The 20,880-nt window shown below is 43.4% G+C and overlaps 1 protein-coding gene across 1 annotated transcript in view; it reads right to left on the bottom strand.

Moving 5' to 3' along the window:
- LOC134357001 (6-phosphofructo-2-kinase/fructose-2,6-bisphosphatase 4) overlaps window positions 1-20,499 on the bottom strand; it is an 83,333-nt gene extending 62,834 nt beyond the window's left edge. The window contains exon 1 of the mRNA XM_063068304.1: window positions 20,252-20,499. Coding sequence (XP_062924374.1) covers window positions 20,252-20,261 — 10 coding nt within the window. The 5' untranslated portion in view covers window positions 20,262-20,499. The remainder of the gene's footprint in view (window positions 1-20,251) is intronic.
- Between the last annotated feature and the right edge of the window lie 381 nt (window positions 20,500-20,880).

Genomic DNA, 20,880 nt, shown 5'->3' with positions numbered 1-20,880 from the left:
GATGAACTTAATGGGTATGTTGCATCTGTCTCCACTGTGGAAGACACCAATAGTGCGCCAGAAGTCCATGAGTGTTAAGTAGCAGGAGTGAGTGCCATTGCTATATCAAAGGAAAAAAGGCTGGGGTAAACTCAAAGGTCTTAAGGTGGATAAGATACCTAGGCCAGACGGACTACATCAAGACTCCCAGTAGGTTAATTTGCAAGTTGAGCCTGTGGTAAAGAAGGCAAATGCAATGTTGTTATTTATTTCAAGGGGAATAGAATATCAAGACAAGGAGATAATGCTGAGCCTTTGTAAGACTCTAGTCAGGAGCACTTGGAGTATTGGCAACAGTTTTGGGCCGCATACCTCAGGAAGGATGTCTTGTCATTGGAAAGGGTCCAGAGGAGATTCATGAGGATGATTCCAGGAATGAAGGGGTTAACATTTGAGGAATTTTTGGCATCTTTGGGCCTGTACTCACTGGAATATAGAAGAATGTGGGGGGATCGCATTGAAACCTACCAAATGTTGAAAGGACTAGATAGGGTGGATGTGGAGAGGATATTTCCCGTGGTGGGGGTATCCAGAACTAGAAGGCACAGCCTCAACATTGAAGGGCAATCGTTTAGAACAGTGGTAAGGAGGAATCTTTTTAGCCATAGAGTAGTAAATATATGGAAGACTCTGGCACAGAATGTGGTGGGGGCCAAGACTGTGACAGAGTTTCCTGATCGGTCAGGGCATCAAAGGATATGGCGAGAAGGCAGGTGTATTGCGTTGAGTGTTCTTTTTCAGTAAATTCTGGCCAGCTTCTCTGTCGTGCCTCTGTAATTCCCTTTATTCCACCGTAATATTAATACATCTGCTTCTCAAATTTCAGGGTGAATTCGATCATATTATGATCACTGTCCCCTTAGTTTTTTTTTGAACTTCAGCTCTCTAATAATTCCAGTTCATCGCACAACACCCAATCCAGAATAGCTGATCCCCTAGTGGGCTCGACCATGAGCTGCTCTAAAAAGCCATCCAGTAGGCACTCTACAAATCCCCCTTCCAGGAATCCAGCACCAATTGGATTTTCCAAATCTACCTGCATATTGAAGACTCCAATGATTATTGTTACATTGCCCTTTTGGCCTGCATTTTCTATCTCTTGTTGTAATTTGTAGGCCACATCCTTACTACTGTTTGTGCATCTGTATACAGTTCCCATCAGGGTCTTTTTACCCTTACATTTCCTTAGCTCTATCCTTGATGTTTCAACACTTCTGCTCTTTAAGGAAGGAGGAAGGCATTAGAAAGGAAATTATAGACCAATTAGCCTGACCTCAGTGATTGGGAAGATATTGGAGTCAATTGTTAAGAATGAGGTTATGGAGCACTTGGTGACAACGGACAAGATAGGACAAAGTCAGCATGGTTTCCTTGAGGGAAAATCTTGCCTGACAAACCTCGGAATTCTTTGAGGAGATCACAAGTAGGATAGATAAAGGGGATGCAGTGGGTGTTGTATATTTGGACTTCCAGAAGGCCTTTGACAAGGTGCCACACATGAGGCTGCTTACCAGGTTAAGAGCCATTGGTATTACGGGAAAGTTACTGGCATGGTTAGAGTATTGGCTGATGGGTAGGAGGCAGGGAGTGGGAATAAAAGGATCCTTTTCTGGTTGGCTGCCAGTGACTAGTGGATTTTATATGCTGTATATCAATGATTTATTCCATAATTTACTGGCATAATTTACATATTACTATTTAACTATTTATGGTTCTATTTCTATTTATTATTTATGGAGCAACTATAACAAAAACCAATTTCCCCATGGGTCAATAAAGTATGACTATGACTATTTAGATGATGGAATAGGTGGCTTTGTTGTCAAGATTGTTGATGTTACAAAGATTAGTGAAGGGGCATGTAGTGTTGAGGAAACAGGAAGGCTGCAGAAGGACTTAGATTAGGAGAATAGGCAAGAGAGTGGCAAATGAAATACAATGTTGGAAAATGTATGGTCATGCACTTTGGTAGAAGAAATAAATGTGCAGACTATTTACTAAAAGGGGAGGAAAAGCAAAAATCTGAGATGCAAAAGGGACTTGAGAGTCCTTGTACAGAACACCCTAAAGGTTAACTTGCAGGTTGAGTCGGTGATGAAAAAGGCAAATGCCATGTTAGCATTCATTTCAAGAGGTCTAGAATACAAGAGCAAGGATGTGTTACCAAGACTTAGCAAGGCGCTGGTGGGGCCTCACCTTAAGTATTGTGAACAGTTTTGGGCTCCTCATCTGAGAAAAGATGTGCGGGCATTGGAGAGGGTTCTGAGGAGGTTCACAAGGATAATTATGGGAATGAAAGGGTTATCATATGAAGAACGTTTGATGGCTCTGGGCCTGTACTCGCTGGAATTTAGAAGGATGAAGGGTGATCTCATTGAAACCTTTCGAATGTTGAAAGGCCTAGACAGATTAGATATGGAAATGATGTTTCCCATGGTGGGGGAGTCTAGGACAAGAGGGCACAGCCTCAGGATAGAGGGTTGTCCATTTAAAACAGATGCAGAGAAATTTTATTAGTTATAGTGTGGAGAATTTGTGGAATTTGTTACCGCACGCAGTTGTGGAGGCCAGGTCTTTCGGTGTATTTAAAGCAGAGCTTGACAGGTTTTTGATTGGACACGACATCAAAGGTTATGGGGAGAAGGGTGAGGAGTGGGGCTGAGGAGGGAAAAAAAGATCAGCCATGATTGAATAGTGGAACAGATTCGATGGGCCAAATGGCCTAATTGTACTCCGATGACTTATGGACCCGATGTCATCTCTTTCTGATGATTTGATTTTGTTTTTTTTTTAACCAATACAGCAACACCGCTCCCTCTGCCCTCCTTCCTGCTGTTTTGATACAATGTGTATCATTGGAAAAGAGTTGTGTTGATGTTTCGGGCCAAAACTCTAATACACTTAGGAAGCCCAACACCTCCTGCTCCTTGACATCCAAGGTTCTCGTATCTTTCCACCCCTGTCTTTCCTTCTAACAGGAACATACCTCTCCATTATGTCTCCTCTGAATGCTGGTGTGATATTTTCCCTGATTAACAAATATACCCCCTCTTTTACCTCCTCCTCTATCTTTCCTAAAACTTCAAAAACCTAGTACATTAATCACCTATTCCTGGCCCTCTCTCAACCAAGTTTTAGTAATATCTACAACATCGTAGTTCCATGTACTGATTAATGCTCTAAGTTCATCACCCTTACCCATAATACTACTACCATTAAAATATCCAAACTTCAAACTATCCAACCCATCATACCCATTGTTTTGATTTTGCTTTTCAATACGTATCCTGATATCTACCTTCTGGTCCGATTCTTCCCTTACTAACCTGGAGCTCCAATTCCACACTTCCATGGTGCACTGAGAGATCATTTAATGTGTGGAATCTTACAAAAAAGCATTCAGAAATGGCTCCTAACTAAAGCACAATTTATATTTAAAAGAACAGTTAAAATTGCTGTATCAATGGAAACAGCAGAAAGAGATGTAATTGAGTTGCAGCCAGAAATGAAAGTGAGCGTGAGCAAAATGCAGCATCTGAACAAAATCCAGCCTTTACCATTTAAAGACAAAACTTTCAGAAAATGTAATAAGTTGGACACATACAAAGAGCATGCTGTACAGACAAAAATATATGGACTGCACAGGGAGGAGAAAAAGCTAAAACGTCAAGTTGTAGTTACAGAAAGAGTATTAATCTGTTAATGCTGAGTATGACACAGGAGTGTGTCAAGATGGCGCCAGCGAAAAATGATTCCTCAGGCGACATCTTCCAGATAGTCAATCATTTCAGGTTTCCTACGTCTTCTATTTATTCTTTTTATCTTTATTTTGTTTTTGAAATTGTTGGAACCTGTGACTTACAGTCTGTAGTTTGATCAACTGAGCTAGTGTTCTGCTGTCCCCGAGAGAAATGTGAGCAAGCACTACCACGAGGAGAAGCTCAGAGTTGAGATGGGGGCCATGATCGACTCCATTTCTTGCCGATTTATGCGTTGAGGTAGATTGAAACATCAAGGCAAATGCAGAGTAGAGCGAGCAGTCCTAGGCCGCTGGTTCATGCCACCGCCCTTGGTGGGGCCGCTAGGTTTGTGTCAACCTCCTCGGAGGGGCCGCTGCCTCCCAGTGCTCTCGGAGATGTTATCAAGATTTGTGAAGTTCATATTGGCCTCTTTCAGTTCCATGTTTTCTTTTCTTTTTCTCACCTATTCTTTCTTGTGGCCAATTGGTGGGCTGGGGGTTTGGGTTTTGATGTTCTTGTTGTTTCTCCATGTGGGCAATCTGTTAGTTTTTGTGTGAGGGAGGGATGGGGGGAGGGGTTGCAGGGTTTGTGAGTTTTTGATTCTTTTTCTTTTCATGTGGGGGATTTGATCTCTTTCTTTCAGTTTCTGTGGTTTTCTATATTTTATGGCTGTCTGGAGAAGACAAATCTCAGAGTTGTATTCTGTATACACACTTCGATAATAAGATGAACTTTCGTCTGTGTAGCCTTGAGATTTACAATTTAAGAAGTAGGAGTAGACAAACAATATATCTTATACTAGAAATTAATGGCAAATTAATTAAGATGGAATTAGACAATGGTTCAGCTGTTTCAGTCATTCCACAAAATGAGTTTGAGAGGCATTTCAAAGATACTAAAGTGAAGCCTGCAGATATCCAACTAAGAACTTATACTGAAGAAAAAATAACTCGCGTGGGAATGACAGTTGTGATAGTGAAATAAAAACAACCAACAAGCCACATTGAGCTTGTATGTGGTAAAAACAGGAGGACCTGCTTTGTGAGGGTGTGATAGGCTGAGACAACTACAACTTGATTGGAGATCCATCCCCTATTCGAATGCCAGATTCCCTGCAATGAAGCCAACTGAAAATGAATTAAGAAAGGTACTGGATGATGCCAAAACTGTCTCCATGCTGAACGCCATGAACTGTTGCCCAACAGACGACAGACAGGCATTGGTGCCAACCTCTGTGCCTCTGGTTGGAAAGCATAATGGCCCAAGGAAGGACTGTGCTGCTCAGAGGAATTGTGAAAGTGACAGAGGCTGTGGTCTGACTATAACAGTTTTTATAGGCAACATATCTGTAAGAGCTTCTGATATGTTAACCAGACAGTTATTTGTGAAGTGTGGCTTTGTTTTAAGCTGAAAGAATGTTCAAGGAACTTCAAGAATGTTGCAAGCATTTGACATTTGTGAGTATAAAGAACCAGATTCTACCCTGCGTGCATTGAGGTTATTGCATGAACTTCAAGTGGGAGGCAAAAAGATGCTTGTAAAAGGAGGTCAAAGGCCAAAGCCCAGCTGAATGAATGAAAGGCCAAAAAGAAAGGAGTCAGTGGAGGTACAGAGACAGAGGATTCATCAGATGCTATTGTGATTGTGGAAACCAGGAGAAGAGAGCAGATCATGAGGGGAGCAATGGAAGGATTAATAACAGAATACTCCGGTGACCTTCCCTAGATCAAGATGCACAAATTAGAAGAAGGAAAAGGAAGGAAAGGAAAGGTGTCCAGAGCTGTCAGAACCACCTCCTGCAATCTCAGAGTCAATTCCTACAACCACCACGGAGGAGACTCCAGAACCTGAGATTATTTCACAGCCACAAGTCTCACCTGTCAGGAAAGGCATTATCCACAAGAGTAAGAAATCCTCCAGAGCAATTAAATCCTTAGGCCTTAATGGGACAATTTAAACTTTTACCATGCTGTGGATGTCTGTATATAGTAGTTGTATTATATAGTATACTGTGTATATAGTTAAGATGCATTCTATATTGAGTTGGAGTTTATAGCGAAGCAGGGAGGAGTGTTGTGTATTTAATATTTCAGTGATCTTGTAAATATATTGCTATCAAGCATTCGTTGTTTAAATAATTCATTAGAGGTTATATGCATAAATATGTGAATTCCATACATCATCACGCTACCACATGATATGTGTATACCTCTCTTAAAGTAAACACGAGGTTAGACCTGCATTCCCAGACACCCGTATCTTCCTTTGACTTACAGAACATAACAGGGATCAAGGACTCTGGGCTTCAGGACCTGAACCGGATCAAAGATCATCTGGAAAAAATGACCAAGTCAGGGAAATGGGGAATTTGGGGATGGTAATTACAGAGTGAAAGGGTTGATGATTGAGAAGGGACAGATAGAGTGAAGGGTGAGGGACACAGAACGGTGCGACTGGTGATGGAAGAAGCAGGAGGGTGGGGTGTCCCTAAGCAGGGGAGAGAATGTTGATGCTGTTGAGAGTTTAGTAGTGCAAGCATCCCCAGAGTTAAACCTGAAACCTCCACACAGTCAGGGAGTGAAACCAACTAGCCTCCCCATTCCTCCTCCTCAACAATCAGTTCCATTTCATATGCACCTTTAACATCGGACATAAGTCCCATGGCCCTTTAGAGTCTCAGGAAAAAAACACTGGATAGAAGATTGGCTGACTGGCAGGAGGCAAAGAGTGGGAATAAAGAGCCTTTTCTGGTTGGTGCCGGTGACTAGTAGTGTTCCACAGGGTTTGGTGTTCTTTACACATTACACGTTAATGATCTGGATGACAGAATTGACGGTCAATATGAAGGTAGGTGGAGGGGCCGGTAGTGTTGAGGAAGCAGGGAGTCTGCAGAAGGACTTGGACAGATTAGAAGAATGGACAAAGAAGTAGCTGATGGAATACGGTTTTGGGAAGTGTATGGCCATGCACTTTGGTAGAAGGTATAAAGGTGTAGACTACTGTATTTTCTACACAGGGAAAAAAAATCACAAATCAGAGATGCAAAGGGACGTTTGACTCCTCATGTAGGATTCCCCAAAGCAGGGGTTCCCAACCTGGAGTCCATGGACTCCTCAGTTAATGGTACGAGTCCATGACATAGAAAAGGATGGGAAGCCCTGACCTAAAGGTTAACTTGCAGGTTGAGTCAATAGTAATGAAAGCAAATGTAGTGTTAACATTCATTTCTTTAAGACTAGAATACAAAAGCAAGAATGTAATTTTGAGGCTTTGTTCAGATTGCACTTGGAGTACTGTGAAATTTTGGGCCACTTATGTAAGAAAAGATGTGCTGGCATTGGAGTGGGTCCAGAAGTCCATGGAAATGGTCTTAGGGATGAAAGGGTTAATGCATGAGGAGCATTTGATGGTTCTGGGCCCCCAGAGTTTAGAAGAATGAAAGGGGGGGGGTGGGTTTCATTCAAATATTGGAAGGTCTAGATAATATGAGGATGTTTCCTATTGTGAGGCAGTCTAGCACCAGAGGACAGAGCCTCAGAGTAGTAGAACATCCCTTTTGAACAGATATGTGGTGAATCTGTGGAATTCTTTGCCACAGATTGCTGGCTGTGGAGGCCAAGTGATTGGGAATTTTTAAAGCAGAGGTTGATAGTTTCTTGATTAGTAAGAGCGTTAAAGACTACGAGGAGAGTGGGGCTGAGAGGGATATTAAATCAGCTAAGATGGTGAGGCAGACAAGACTCGATTTTCTGAAACACCTAATTCTGCTCCTATGCCTCGTGGTCTTTTGGCAACTACTCATTACAGGATGTACAGCCACTGGGCTGCCTTTGTAGCTACTGTTGTGGAACTGGTTATTCCAGATCTTCCCCATTTGTTATTGGGAGGAGCTCAGAAGATTTATAATGCTGGAGATTTTGAGGAAAATGTGACAGATTGTGTCGAGGACAAAGGCATGCCTTAAACCTACTGAACCACGCCACCCGGTGGCCCGAACTGTGTACTGAAACGTGGAACAGCATCAGTAATCCCTGTTTATTTCCGACAGTTCAATTGTGCTCAGATTGATTTCAAACTACTTTTTAAAAAAATAGTAAGATATAGAGAGTTTCATGTAACTGAAGCAAACCCCAGAGAGTATGAAGGCCAAGACATTGGACATATTTAAAGCAGAGGTTTATAGTGTTGTGTATTTCAGTAATATTTGAGGAATCTTGTACAGTATATATATATCTATATTGTTTGATTAGCATTCTTGTTCATTTAAATAATTCATTACAGGTTATATATATAAATATGTAAATTTCTTATGTCATCACGCTACCACGTGATACGTGCGATACTCATTTAAAGTAAACACAAAGTTAGACTAACATATATGACTCCCGAATTAGTTTAACCTTTTGAAGTTACAAAATGTAACACATAGGTTCTTGATTAGTGATGGTGAAGGCAGGAGAATGGGGTTGCGAGGCCATGATGCAATGAGTGGAGCATAAGACCTTAAGACATTGGAGCTGAATTAGGCCATTCAGACCATCGAGCCTGCCCTGCTATTCCATCATGGCTGATCCCAAATCCCACTCAACCCCGTACATCTGCCTTCTCACCATAACCTTTGATGCCCTGACCAATTAGGAAACTATCAAATTTCGCTTTAAATATACCCGCAGACTTGGCCTCCGCAGTGACCTGTGGCAGAGTATTCCACAGATTCACTGCTCTCTGGCTAAATACTCTCCTTACCTCTGTTCTAAAAAGTCACCCCTCAATTTTGAAGCTGTGCCTTCTAGTATTGGATACCCCTACCAGAGGAAACATCCTCTCCGCATCCACTTTATCTAGTCCTTTCAACATTCAGAGGGTTTCAATGAGATCCCCTCGCATTCTACTAAATTCCACTGAACATTAAATCAGAATCAGGTTTATCATCACCGGCATGTGTCATGAAATTTGTTAACTCAGCAGCAGCAGTTCAAAGCAATACATAATCTAGAAGAAGGAGGAAAAAATAATAAATAAATACAGTATACATATATTGAATAGATTAAAAATCATGCAAAAACAGAAATGATATATACAGCTATTTAAAAAGTGAGTTAGTGTCCAAGGGTTCAATGTCCATTCGGGAATCAGATGGCAGAGGGGAAGAAGCTGTTCCTGAATCGCTGAGTGTGTGCCTTCAGGCTTCTGTACCCCCTACCTGATGGGTAACAGTGAGAAAAGGGCTTGCCCTGGGTGCTGGGGGTCCTTAATAATGGACACTACCTTTCTGAGACACCGCTCCCTGAAGACGTCCTGGGTACATTGTAGGCTAGTACCCAAGATGGAGATGACTAGATTTACAACCCTCTGCAGCTTCTTTCGGTCCTGTGCAGTAGCCCCTCCATACCAGACAGTGATGCAGCCTGTCAGAATGCTCTTCACAGTACAACTATAGAAGTTTTTGAGTGTATTGTTGACGTGCCAAATCTCTTCAAACTCCTAATGAAGTATAGCCACTATCTTGCTTTCTTTACACAAGAACTGTACACAATACTCCAAATTTTGCCTCACCAATGCCTTGTACAATTTCAACATTACATCCCAACTCCTATACTCAATGCTCTAATTGATAAAGGCCAGCATACCAAAAGCTTTCTTCACCACCCTGTCCACATGAGATTCCACCTTCAGGGAACTAGGCGCCATTATTCCTAGATCCCTCTGTTCTACTGCATTCTTCAATGCCCTACCATTTACCATGTATGTCCTATTTTGATTAGTCCTACCAAAATGTAGCACCTCACATTTATCGGCATTAAACTCCATCTGCCATCTTTCAGCCCACTCTTCTAACTGGCCTAAATCTCTCTGCAAGCTTTGAAAACCTACTTCATTATCCACAACTCCACCTATCTTAGTATCATCTGCATACTTACTCATCTAATTTACCACCCCATCATCCAGATCATTAATGTATATGACAAACAACATCGGACCCAGTACAGATCCCTGAGGCACACCACTAGTCACCGGCCTCCAATCTGACACACAGTTATCCACCGCTACTCTCTGGCGTCTCCCATCCAGCCACCGTTGAATCCATTTTACTACTTCAGTATTAATACCTAACTATTGAACCTTCCTAACTAACCTGCCGTGTGGAAACTTGTCAAAGGCCTTACTGAAGTCCATATAGACAACATCCACCACTTTACCCTTGTCAACTTTCCTAGTAACCTCTTCAAAAAATTCAATAAGATTTGTCAAACATGACCTTCCACGCACAAATCCATGTTGACTGTTCCTAATCATCATAGTTAACATAACTTCCCTACCTGTTTCCCTTACCTTACACAATTCGATATCATTCTCCTTAGTGAATACCAAAGAAAAGAAATTGTTCAGAATCTTCCCCATCTCTTTTGGCTCCGCACATAGCCGTCCACTCTGATTCCCTAAGGGACCAATTTTATCCGTCAGTATCCTTTTGCTATTAATATAATGGTAGAAACCCTTGGGATTTATTTTCACCTCACTTGCCAAAGCAACCTCATATCTTCTTTTAGCTTTTCTAATTTCTTTCTTAAGATTCTTTTTACATTCTTTATATTCCTCGAGCACCTCATTTACTCCATGCTGTCTATATTTGTTGTAGATAACTCTCTTTTATCAAACCAAGTTTCCAATATCCCTTGAAAACCATGGCTCTCTCAAATTTTTAACCTTTCCTTTCAACCTAACAGAAACATAAAGATTCTGTACCCTCAAATTTTCACCTTTAAATGACCTCCATTTCTCTATTACATTCTTCCCATAAAACAAATTGTCCCAATCCACTCCTTCTAAATCCTTTCGCATCTCCTCAAAGTTAGCCTTTCTCCAGTCAAAAATCTCAACTCTGGTCCATAATTATATTGAAACTAATAGCATTGTGATCACTGGACCCGAAGAACTCCCCAACACAAACCTCCGTCACCTGACCTATCTCATTCCCTAACAGGAGATCCAACACTGCCCCTTCTCTAGTTGGTACCTCTATGTATTGCTGCAAAAAACTACCTTGCATACATTTGACAAACTCCAAACCATCCAGCCCTTTTACAGAATGGGCTTCCCAGTCTATGTATGGAAAATTAAAATCTCCCACAATCACAACCTTGTGATTACTACAAATATCTGCTATCTCCTTACAAATTTGCTCCTCCAATTCTCGCTCCCCATTTGGTGGTCTATAATACACCCCCATAAGTGTTACTACACCTTTCCCATTCCCCAATTCCACCCAAATAGCCTCCCTAGTCGAGCCCTCTAATCTATCCTGCCAAAGCACCACTGTAATATTTTCTCTGACAAGCAATGCAACACCTCCCCCTCTTGTCCCTCCGATTCTATCACACATGAAGCAATTAAATCCAGGAATATTTAGTTGCCAATCACACCCGTCCTGTAACCATGTTTCACTAATAGCTACCACATCATACTTCTAGGTATCAATCCATGCTTTAAGCTCATCCACCTTTCTTGTAATGCTCCTAGCATTAAAATAATGCATTTAAGAAATTTTTCACCTCTTACTCTGTTTATCACTAACGGTGCAAACAACTTTACTATTTTCTTTTTCTTCCTTCTCCCCCACATCTGTTCCTACACTCTGGTTCCCCTCCCCCCTTGTATCTAGTTTAAATCCACAGGAGCCTCTCTAGCAAACCTACCTGCAAGAATATTTGTCCTCCTCCAGTTCAGATGTAAACCATCCCACTGGAACAGGTCCCATCTTCCCTGGAAAACTGCCCAATTATTTATAAATTTGAAGCCCTCCCTCCTGCACCATGTCTTCAGCCACGTGTTGATCTGTGCTATCTCACTATTTCTAAACCCGCCTGCACATGGCACTGGTAGCAATCCTGAGATTGCTAACCTGGAGGTCCTGTCCTTTAACTTGGTGCCTAACTCCCTAAACTCATCTTTCAGGACCTCCTCACTCTTCCTACCCACGTCGTTGGTCCCTACATGGACCATAACATCCGGCTGCTCACCCTCCCTCTTGAGAATACTAAGAACTCGATCCGAGATATCGCAGACCTTGGCACCAGGGAGGCAACAGACCATCGGGGATTCTCGATCTCTTCCACAGAATCTCTTATCTGTCCCCCTGACTATCTAATCCCCTATCACTACTGCTCTCCTCTTTTCCCTCCTTCCCTTCTGAGCTGAGGGTCCCGTCTCGGTGCCAGAGACGCAACCACTGTAACTTGTCCCTGGTAGGTCGTCCCCATCAACAGTATCCAAAATGGTATACTTATTATTGATAGGAACGGCCACAGGGATGTTCTGCTCATTCTGTCTATTCCCCTTCCCTCTCCTGACAGTCACCCAGCTACCTGTCTCCTGACTCTTAGGGGTGACTATCTCCCTGTAGCTGCTGTTTATTTCTGCCTCTGCCTCCCGAATGATCCGAAGTTCATCCAGCTCCAGCTCCAGTTCCCTAACTCGGTTTGTCAGGAGCTGCAGCTGGATGCACCTTTTACAGGTGTAATCATCAGGGACGATTGTGCTCGCCCAGACTTCCCACATACTGCAAACGGAGCACTCAACTGCCCTAACTGCTGCCTCCATTACCTACTCCTAAGGTAATTAGATTTATTAAAGGAACTTACCCGGCCTTACCTCACTTGGAGTGAAGCTCTTCCTCAGCCTCTACTCGCCGAAGCCTCAGGAGTCAAAGCCTTCCTACTCTGACTCCCTCTACTCCGAGGCCCGCCACAACATTGCCTGCTCCGTTAATCTGCTCTCTTTTAAACACTCCCACTGCCTCGCGGTCCGACTTACACACGCTTGTGCAGCCATGCCCCGTTCATCTGCAAACTCTGCCACAAAGCCATCAATTGCATTATCCAAATCATTGACAAACAATATGAAAAGTAGCAGTCCCGATACTGACCCCTGAGGAACACCACTCATCACTGGCAGCCAACCAGGTAGGGCCCCCTTTATAAGGTCGCACTCGCTGGCTCCTGCCTGTGAGCCATTCCTCTTTCCATGCCAGTATCTTTCCTGTAACGCCATAGGATTTTATCCTGTTAAGCAGCCTCATGTGTGGCACCTTATCAAACACCTTCTGAAAAGCCAAGTAAATGATATCCACTGCCTCTCCCTTGTTAACCTACTTGTTACTTCCTCAAAGGACTCTAACAGGTTTGTCAGGCAAGATTTCCCTTTGTAGAAACTTTGACTTATTTTATCATTAGTCTCCAAGTACCCCGAAACCTCATCTTTTATAATGAACTCCGACACTGAGGTTAGGCTAACTGGCCTATAATTTCCTTTCTCTGTCTTCCCTCCCTTCTTAAAGAGTGGAGTGACATTTGCAATTTTCCAGTCCTCCGGAACCATGCCAGAATCAAGTGATTCTTGAAAGATCATAACCAATGCATCTGCTATCTTTTCAGCAATCACTTTCAAAATTCTGGGATGTAGTCCATCTGGTCCAGGTGACTTATCCACCTTAAGACCTTTCAGTTTGCCTTGCACTTTTTCCTTTGTAATAGCAATGGCACTCACTCCTGCTCCCTGACACTCACCGACCTCTGGCACACTGCTAGTGTCTTCCACAGTGAAGACTGGTGCAGACTCAATGGGCCGAATGGCCTAATTCTGCTTCTATATCTTAGGGTCTAAGCATTAAGCGAATGCAACTTAAACAGAATCCAAACATCTTGCTAATTGAGAGGGAGGGCTGTTTTAACATCATAATAAAACACTGGTGGGGTACAACAAACAGCTTTCAAACAGACCACAGGCCTGAGCAGTAGTCAGAACCACAGAAAGAGGCCTCTTGTCCCATGTCATCCATGATGACCAAGATTCCCATCTGAACTGGTCACGTTTTCCCAAATTTGGCCCATATCACTCTATGTAGTTCATTCTATGTACCTGTCCAAATGTCTTATTCAGACATCCCACCCTGCAAAAACTCATTTCAGGGAGGTAGCACCATCAATTTGCGGGAGACTCCCGGGGGAGGTGGGATGTCTGCAATAGAGTAGCTCCTTAGCAGCCAGCCAGCGAGTTTAAATAACGTTAGCTATGCTAATGAACGAGTGACACCTGTTAAACTCACCTCAACATGTCTTTTACAGTCTTGACCCACCATGGGCAATAGAAAAGTCACTGTTGCAAACAGTGCAGCGAGCAACACTGTCATTATTTTGACCCCTGTTAGGCAGGGGTACACCTTAGGGTAGTCTGGGGAGATGTACGTTTTATATTTTCTTTTTTTTTGGAACACTCTGCCATGGCACGCTCTCTCTCTCTCTCTCGTGGTCGCACTCTCTCTCTCTCTCTCTCTCTCTCTCTCTCTCGGTCGCTCTCGCTTGCTTTTCTCTCACTTGCTCTCAGAACATTGATTTCCATGATATTGTATATAATTTGCGGCATCAGGGAGCCACTATTAATATGCAGGAGACTCCCAGAACTTCCGGGAGAGGTGGGATGTCTGCTTGTAAATGTTGTTAATGTACATGCTTCAACCATTTCCTCTGGCAGCTTATTCCATAGACAGACCACCCTCTAGATGAAAAAGTTGCCCCTCAGGTTCCTAATAAACCTTTGCCCTTTCACCTTCAAACTATGCCCTCTGGTGTTTGATTTCCCAGCTCTGGGGAAAAAAGGCCGTGCATTCACCCTGTAAAGGCCCCTCGTGATTTTATATACACCTCCATAAGTTCACTCCATATTCTCCTATGCTCAAAATAATAAAGTCTCAACATGTTCAACCCCTCTCTTTAACTCAGTTCCTCAAGTCCCGACCCAGGTCTTAGGGTTAGTATGGGAAGCAGGCACCATTCTCTAACATTAAAAGCACTTAAAGATAAAGGCCAAGAGTGATTTAGTCAGGGTAGAAGTCTCACAAGCCGTCCTAAAGAGAGGAAAGGCTTCTGCTCTGTGTGGGAACGTCACGACACTCCACGTGTGCGAGGAGCTAACATGTCGGAGGTTCTTTAAACACTTGAACTGATTCTGGACTTTTCTGGGGAAGCTGGGGTCCTGGTGTACGTGGTGTTTCTGGATTCGTATGTTAGAGAGTTCAGGCATCTGAAAGAGCATGCTGAGGTAGGAAGTACAGGAACATTCTAGGTATGTATCCCCAAAGCAGTGAAAGATGAATGGGGAACATGCAGTTTTTAGAATATTCAAACCCGCAGGCCAGAACTGTTCAAGATGACAGGAATGGGACAGAGTTGTAGTGAGATGGTTCACTAGTGTGGTTGGAAAAGGTTTAAACTAAAGTGATAGGTTTGTTGTCACAGGCACATTACAACAGAAAGAAAGAACTAGGTCACAAAATATTTGGGGTGTGCAGGCCCAAGGCCTGTGACCAGTAGTGCACCACTGGGATCAGCACTAGGCTCTCTGCTGCTTTCATCCATATCAAAACTCTGGATGGCAGTGTTAACATAGTTGACACTATGTTGACATAGATGACACCAAGCCTGGTGGTGTAGTGGGCAGTGCAGAGGATTAACTAAATTTAAAGGGATATCTAGACCAATGAGGAAGTGGGCCAAGAAATGGCAGATAGAATTTAACTCAGATAAATCTGAGGTGTTGCATCAGGGCAGGATTGACACAGCAAATGGTCAGACCCCACGTGGAGCACTGTGCTCAGTTCTGGTCACCTCACTACAGGAAGGACATGGAAACCATAAAAAGGGTGCAGAGGAGATTTACAAGGATGTTGCCTGGATTGGGGAGCATGCCTTATGAGAATAGGTTGAGTGAACTTGCCCTTTTCTCCTTGGAGCTACAGAGGATGAGAGGTGACCTGATAGAGGTGTACTAGATGATGACAGGCATTGATCGTGTGGATAGTCAGAGGCTTTTTCCAAGAGCTGAAATGGCTAGCATGAGTGGGCATAGTTTTAAGGTGCTTGGAAGCAGGTACAGAGGAGATATCAGGGGTAAGTTTTTTACGCAGAGTGGTGAGTGCGTGGAATGAGCTGCCGACGGCAGTGGTGGAGGCAGATACAATAGGGTCTTTTAAGAGACTCCTGGATGGCTACATGGAGCTTAGAAAAATAGAGGGCAATGGGTAAGCCTATGTAGTTCTAAGGTAAGGACATGTTTGGCACAGCATTGTGGGCTGAAGGGCCTGTATTGTGCTGTAGGTTTTCTATGTTTCTATGACCCTGGTAACTGTAGGACAGAGAGACATAGGGTTGCCAGTACATAGTTCTCTTAAAGAGGAGATACTGGTAGGCAGGTGGTGAAGAAGTGTTTGCCTTCATCAGACAGGGAATTGAGTACAGGAGGTGGGATGTCATGTTACAGATGTACAAGCTGTTAGTGACACCACACTTGGAGTTTTGTGTGCAGTTCTGTCAAAACAAGATGCCTGTATCACCACTCTCCATCAGGGCTGCCTGTATTATCACTCCCCACCTGGACTGCCTGTAAAGTCACTCTGCATCAGGGCTGTCTGAGACATCATGCTCCATCACAACCAGATGCCTGTAGTGCTACTCTCCATTAGGGCTGCAGGTAAATTCACTCTCCTTCAGGACTGCCTCTAACGTCACTCTCTATCTGCACATCTGTAACATCACTCCCCATCGTGACGACACAGGACTGTTGTAACATCACTCTCCAACAGGATTTCCTGCAATGGCATTGTCTATCAGGACTGCCTGTAACGTCACTCTCCATCAGGGCAGCCTGTAACGTCATACCCCATCACAGTAGCATCACTTTCCATCAGAGAAGACTGCTGTCACAACCACGGATTCGGTAGCGCATCAGATACGACAAGTTTGCTTGTGAGTATGCACGTGTCAGCTAATTATTATTTCATTGTGATAGTATTTAACTCCATTCATTCCGTTGTAGTGCTTGTTGAGAGTTGGACACAGCAACAGTGAGTTTGACGTCGGTGGTGGGTAAGTTGATGGAAAGTATTCTTAGAGATGGTATATATAATTATCTGGATAGACAGGGTCTGATTAGGAACAGTCAACATGGATTTGTGCGTGGAAGGTCATGTTTGACAAATCTTATTGAATTTTTTGATGAGGTTACTAGGAAAGTTGACAAGCGTAAAGCAGTGGATGTTGTCTATATGGACTTCAGTAAGGCCTTTGACAAGGTTCCACACGGAAGGTTGGTTAGGAAGGTTCAATCGTTAGGTATTAATATTGAAGTAGTAAAATGGATTCAACAGTGGCTGGATGGGAGATGCCAGAGAACAGTGGTGGATAACTGTGTGTCACATTGGAGGACGGTGTCTAGGGGTGTGCCTCAGGGATCTGTACTGGGTCCAATGTTGTTTGTCATATACATTAATGATCTGGATGATGGGGTGGTAAATTGGATGAATAAGTGTGCGGATGATACTAAGATAGGTGGTGTTGTGGATAATGAAGTAGGTTTTCAAAGCTTGCAGGGAGATTTAGGCCAGTTAGAAGAGTGGGCTGAAAGATGGCAGATGGAGTTTAATGCTGATAAATGTGAGGTGCTACATTTTGGTAGGACTAATCAAAATAGGACATACATGGTAAATGGTAGGGCATTGAAGAATGCGGTAGAACAGAGGGATCTAGGAATAATGGTGCATAGTTCCCTGAAGGTGGAATCTCATGTGGATAGGGTGGTGAAGAAAGCTTTTGGTATGCTGGCCTTTATAAATCAGAGCATTGAGTATAGGAGCTGGGATGTAATGTTGAAATTGTACAAGGCTTTGGTAAGGCCAAATTTGGAGTATTGTGTACAGTTCTGGTCATCGAATTATAGGAAAGATGTCAACAAAATAGAGAGAGTACAGAGAAGATTTACTAGAATGTTACCTGGGTTTCAGCACCTAAGTTACAGAGAAAGGTTGAACAAGTTGGGTCTTCATTCTTTGGAGCTTAGAAGGTTGAGGGGGGACTTGATAGAGGTATTTAAAATTATGACGGGGATAGTTAGAGTTGACATAGATAGGCTTTTTCTATTGAGAATGGGGGAGATTCAAAGAAGAGGACATGAGTTGAGAGTTAAAGGGCAAAAGTTTAGGGGTAACATGAGGGGGAACTTCTTTACTCAGAGAGTGGTAGCTGTGTGGAACGAGCTTCCAGCAGAAATGATAGAGGCAGGTTTGATGTTGTCATTTAAAGTTAAATTGGATAGATATATGGACAGGAAAGGAATGGAGGGTTATGGGCTGAGTGCAGGTCGGTGGGACTAGGTGAGAGTAAGTGTACGGCACGGACTAGAAGGGCCGAGATGGCCTGTTTCCGTGCTGTAATTGTTATATGGTTATATGGTTATAACACTTCACCGCCTGTTTGCACTCTGCCTTGACTGAGAAATTGGACTGTCGAGTCAACTGACTCCGAAGACTAGCGGTATTCGTTTTATATTTAGTTGTTCTTTTCAGCTGCAGTGTAGGCTTCGTTTTCCATTTGAGAGTTTTAGTTAGCGGCCCTATTTGGCCTAGTGTTTATTGTTTTCTTTTCCTTTAACACTGTTCGCATTAAAGTCTGTGAACTATCGACCTGCTTCAGTGTCTCTCACTCTGCACATGGGCCATATCCGAACCTGGTGACAACTGTAATGTCACTCCCCATCAGGGCTGCCTATAACACCACTCCAAATCAAGACAGCCTGTAACGTCACTCTCCATCAGAACTGTCTGCGATGTCATCCTCCATCACAACTAGATGCCTGTAGCACTACTCCCCATCGGGAAAGTCTGTAACGTCACTCCCCGTCAGGTCAGTCTGTAACGGCATTCTCCGTCAGGATCCGTCAGTAGCCTTGTCCATCACAACTCTATTCATGTAACGTCCCTCTCCATCACAACTAGACGTTTGTAACTTCATTCCTCGTCTATCACATCTCTCCCCGACTGTAAAGTCAGTGCCCGTCACAACTGACATACCTGTGATGTCTGTAATGTCACCCCCATGAAGTTTGTAACGTCACTCCCCCAGTGTCTGTCACATCACTCCCAGTCACAACTTGCTGGAGAATGAGATTCATTAAATCGTTCTAACAATTGAACTGAAAACAGAAGTTGATCTTCAGAAAAGCACCTTATGTTTTCACAAAAAATCAAAGAAAATCTTAAAGTCAGGTCCTAAATTTCATGGTACTTCTGAAAACTCTATCTCCAAACATTAGAAAGTCATCCTTGCAGATTATTCTTGGGAAACACAAAATGTTGGCATACCAGGCATGTGGTAAGAAGTACAACCATTTTTTCAAAGAGCCAGCACCAGCACAATGGGCCGAATGGCCTCCTTTGTGTGATCATTTGTAAGTGATTCCCTGCAGAATAGAAGACCGCATTAAGATGATAAACATTCAAATCCACCTTCAACACAGAAGGGCTCAGACAGCAATGTGCTTGTGCCTGGGCTTCAGGAGTGGTCAGTTCATCAAGAATGACGTAGAATTTGAAAGGATTCTTGTGTCTAAGCCATGCCTTAGGGCAGGGTTGCACACCGTATAATTAAACAAAAGCCTGCTGAATAGATGACAAAACTGTAGCTCTTCGCCTGCCCAAACATTTCCACTGTGTGCTCTGTAACAACCCAATGGACACGGTGGGTATGTCAGATGATTTCAGTGTGAAAGTGAATCCTGTCTGTAAGTGTGCCCTCGTCAGTGGGTAGAATGCCTACGGTAAACGTGCTGGGACAGGGAGTGAGGACCGAGTGAGTTCTCTTCTCAGGGAGGGATGGCTGATCTGTGCACACCCCACGAGGATAGCTCTGGGGAGACGAGAGGGAAAACTGGAATGATGGCTGTTGGGGAGCCGTCGGCCATTAACGTTCTCAAACATTGCTTTAATATCTTTCATGTGGAATTCACAGAGCTCAATCACATGGCAAGTCGGGTATGTCAGCGGTTTGATCCCAATTCCTGACTCATTCCCAACATCTTTTCAAGTTATGGGAATAAAGTACACAGCTGCATGGGTGCTTAGCACCCAATGCAGTCCAGCGGAAGGATCGCAACCCGGAACACCAACTGTCATTTTCCTCCACGGATGCTGCCTGACCACCTGAGGCCCTAGATTGTTCCTCCTTTAGCGTTGTCAGCACTCGGGAAGTTCACAGAACTCTTGTATCTATAAGAAAAATGCATGTGGTACGGCCCTGTCGTGGGCCACTGACCTTCCTGTAAAACCAGAACTGCCCACCAGTGTCCAGGAGAGCTGGTCTCCCCAGGACGAACTGCACAAGGCACCCGGTCTCTCCCAAGCCCGGTGGCACGTGAGCGAGCAGCACTGTGGGGAGAGTGTATCAGCTAAGGGAGCACAGCAGAAAGATTTGTCAGCTCTGCTCTTGTCTAACCTCAGGGGTTAAATAATATCGACACGGAACTGGGCCCCAGACAGAATTGGTGCTGAGGTCCCTGCCTCTCTCTGGTGTTACTTTTCATTGCTCTGGACCAACATGGACCAGGAAGGGCTTCAACAATCACCAAATAAACATCGAGTCACTCACCTCTGGACATGGTGGCTATTGTTTGTCAAAGTGAAACCAGCATCCCCTGTACCATGATTAAGGAAGCAGACACACTTGGGAAAAGCAGCAGTCCAGCTGTTGTTTTAAAGAGCCTTCCGGAAGAAATTATGTGATCTTCCTTGTCTGAGCTCTTGCTGAGTCATAATCACTTCTTCCACCTCGCTGCTGTCATCTCAGTCCAGAGATCGGTAAGCAAACCTGTCCATCCACTCTCTCCAAATCTGGTATGTGATTCTACAAAAAGATTAAAATTAGAACATGTGTATGTAGACAAATCTGATAAAAATTCAATTCACATCTGAACTGGATTGAGGGAGATTTAATGAAATAAGAATATGATTGAAAAGTTATAAAAGCTGCAGAAATGGTCATGAGTTTTGGAAACACTCTTTGCTCTGCTTCACCCTGTCACTATGACAATAGTGGAGAGTTTCTCCAGTTGAACAACACTCGCTGCTTCCAGCAGCATTCTCCCTTATCCTCTGAAAGACCAGCAGCAACACGATTTGCCAACTGTTCAAAATGAATCTGTGAAAATTATCAGCTATTAACTCATAAAAATGTATTAGAACCCAATGTTTTTAATATAAGCAGAATAAGAAAATTGA

Source organism: Mobula hypostoma, chromosome 15 (genome assembly GCF_963921235.1).
Source record: "Mobula hypostoma chromosome 15, sMobHyp1.1, whole genome shotgun sequence".
In the NCBI taxonomy this organism is placed as follows: Eukaryota; Metazoa; Chordata; class Chondrichthyes; order Myliobatiformes; family Myliobatidae; genus Mobula; species Mobula hypostoma.
Note: the sequence above shows the minus strand (reverse complement) of the source record. Positions and strands in the feature narration are given on the sequence as shown.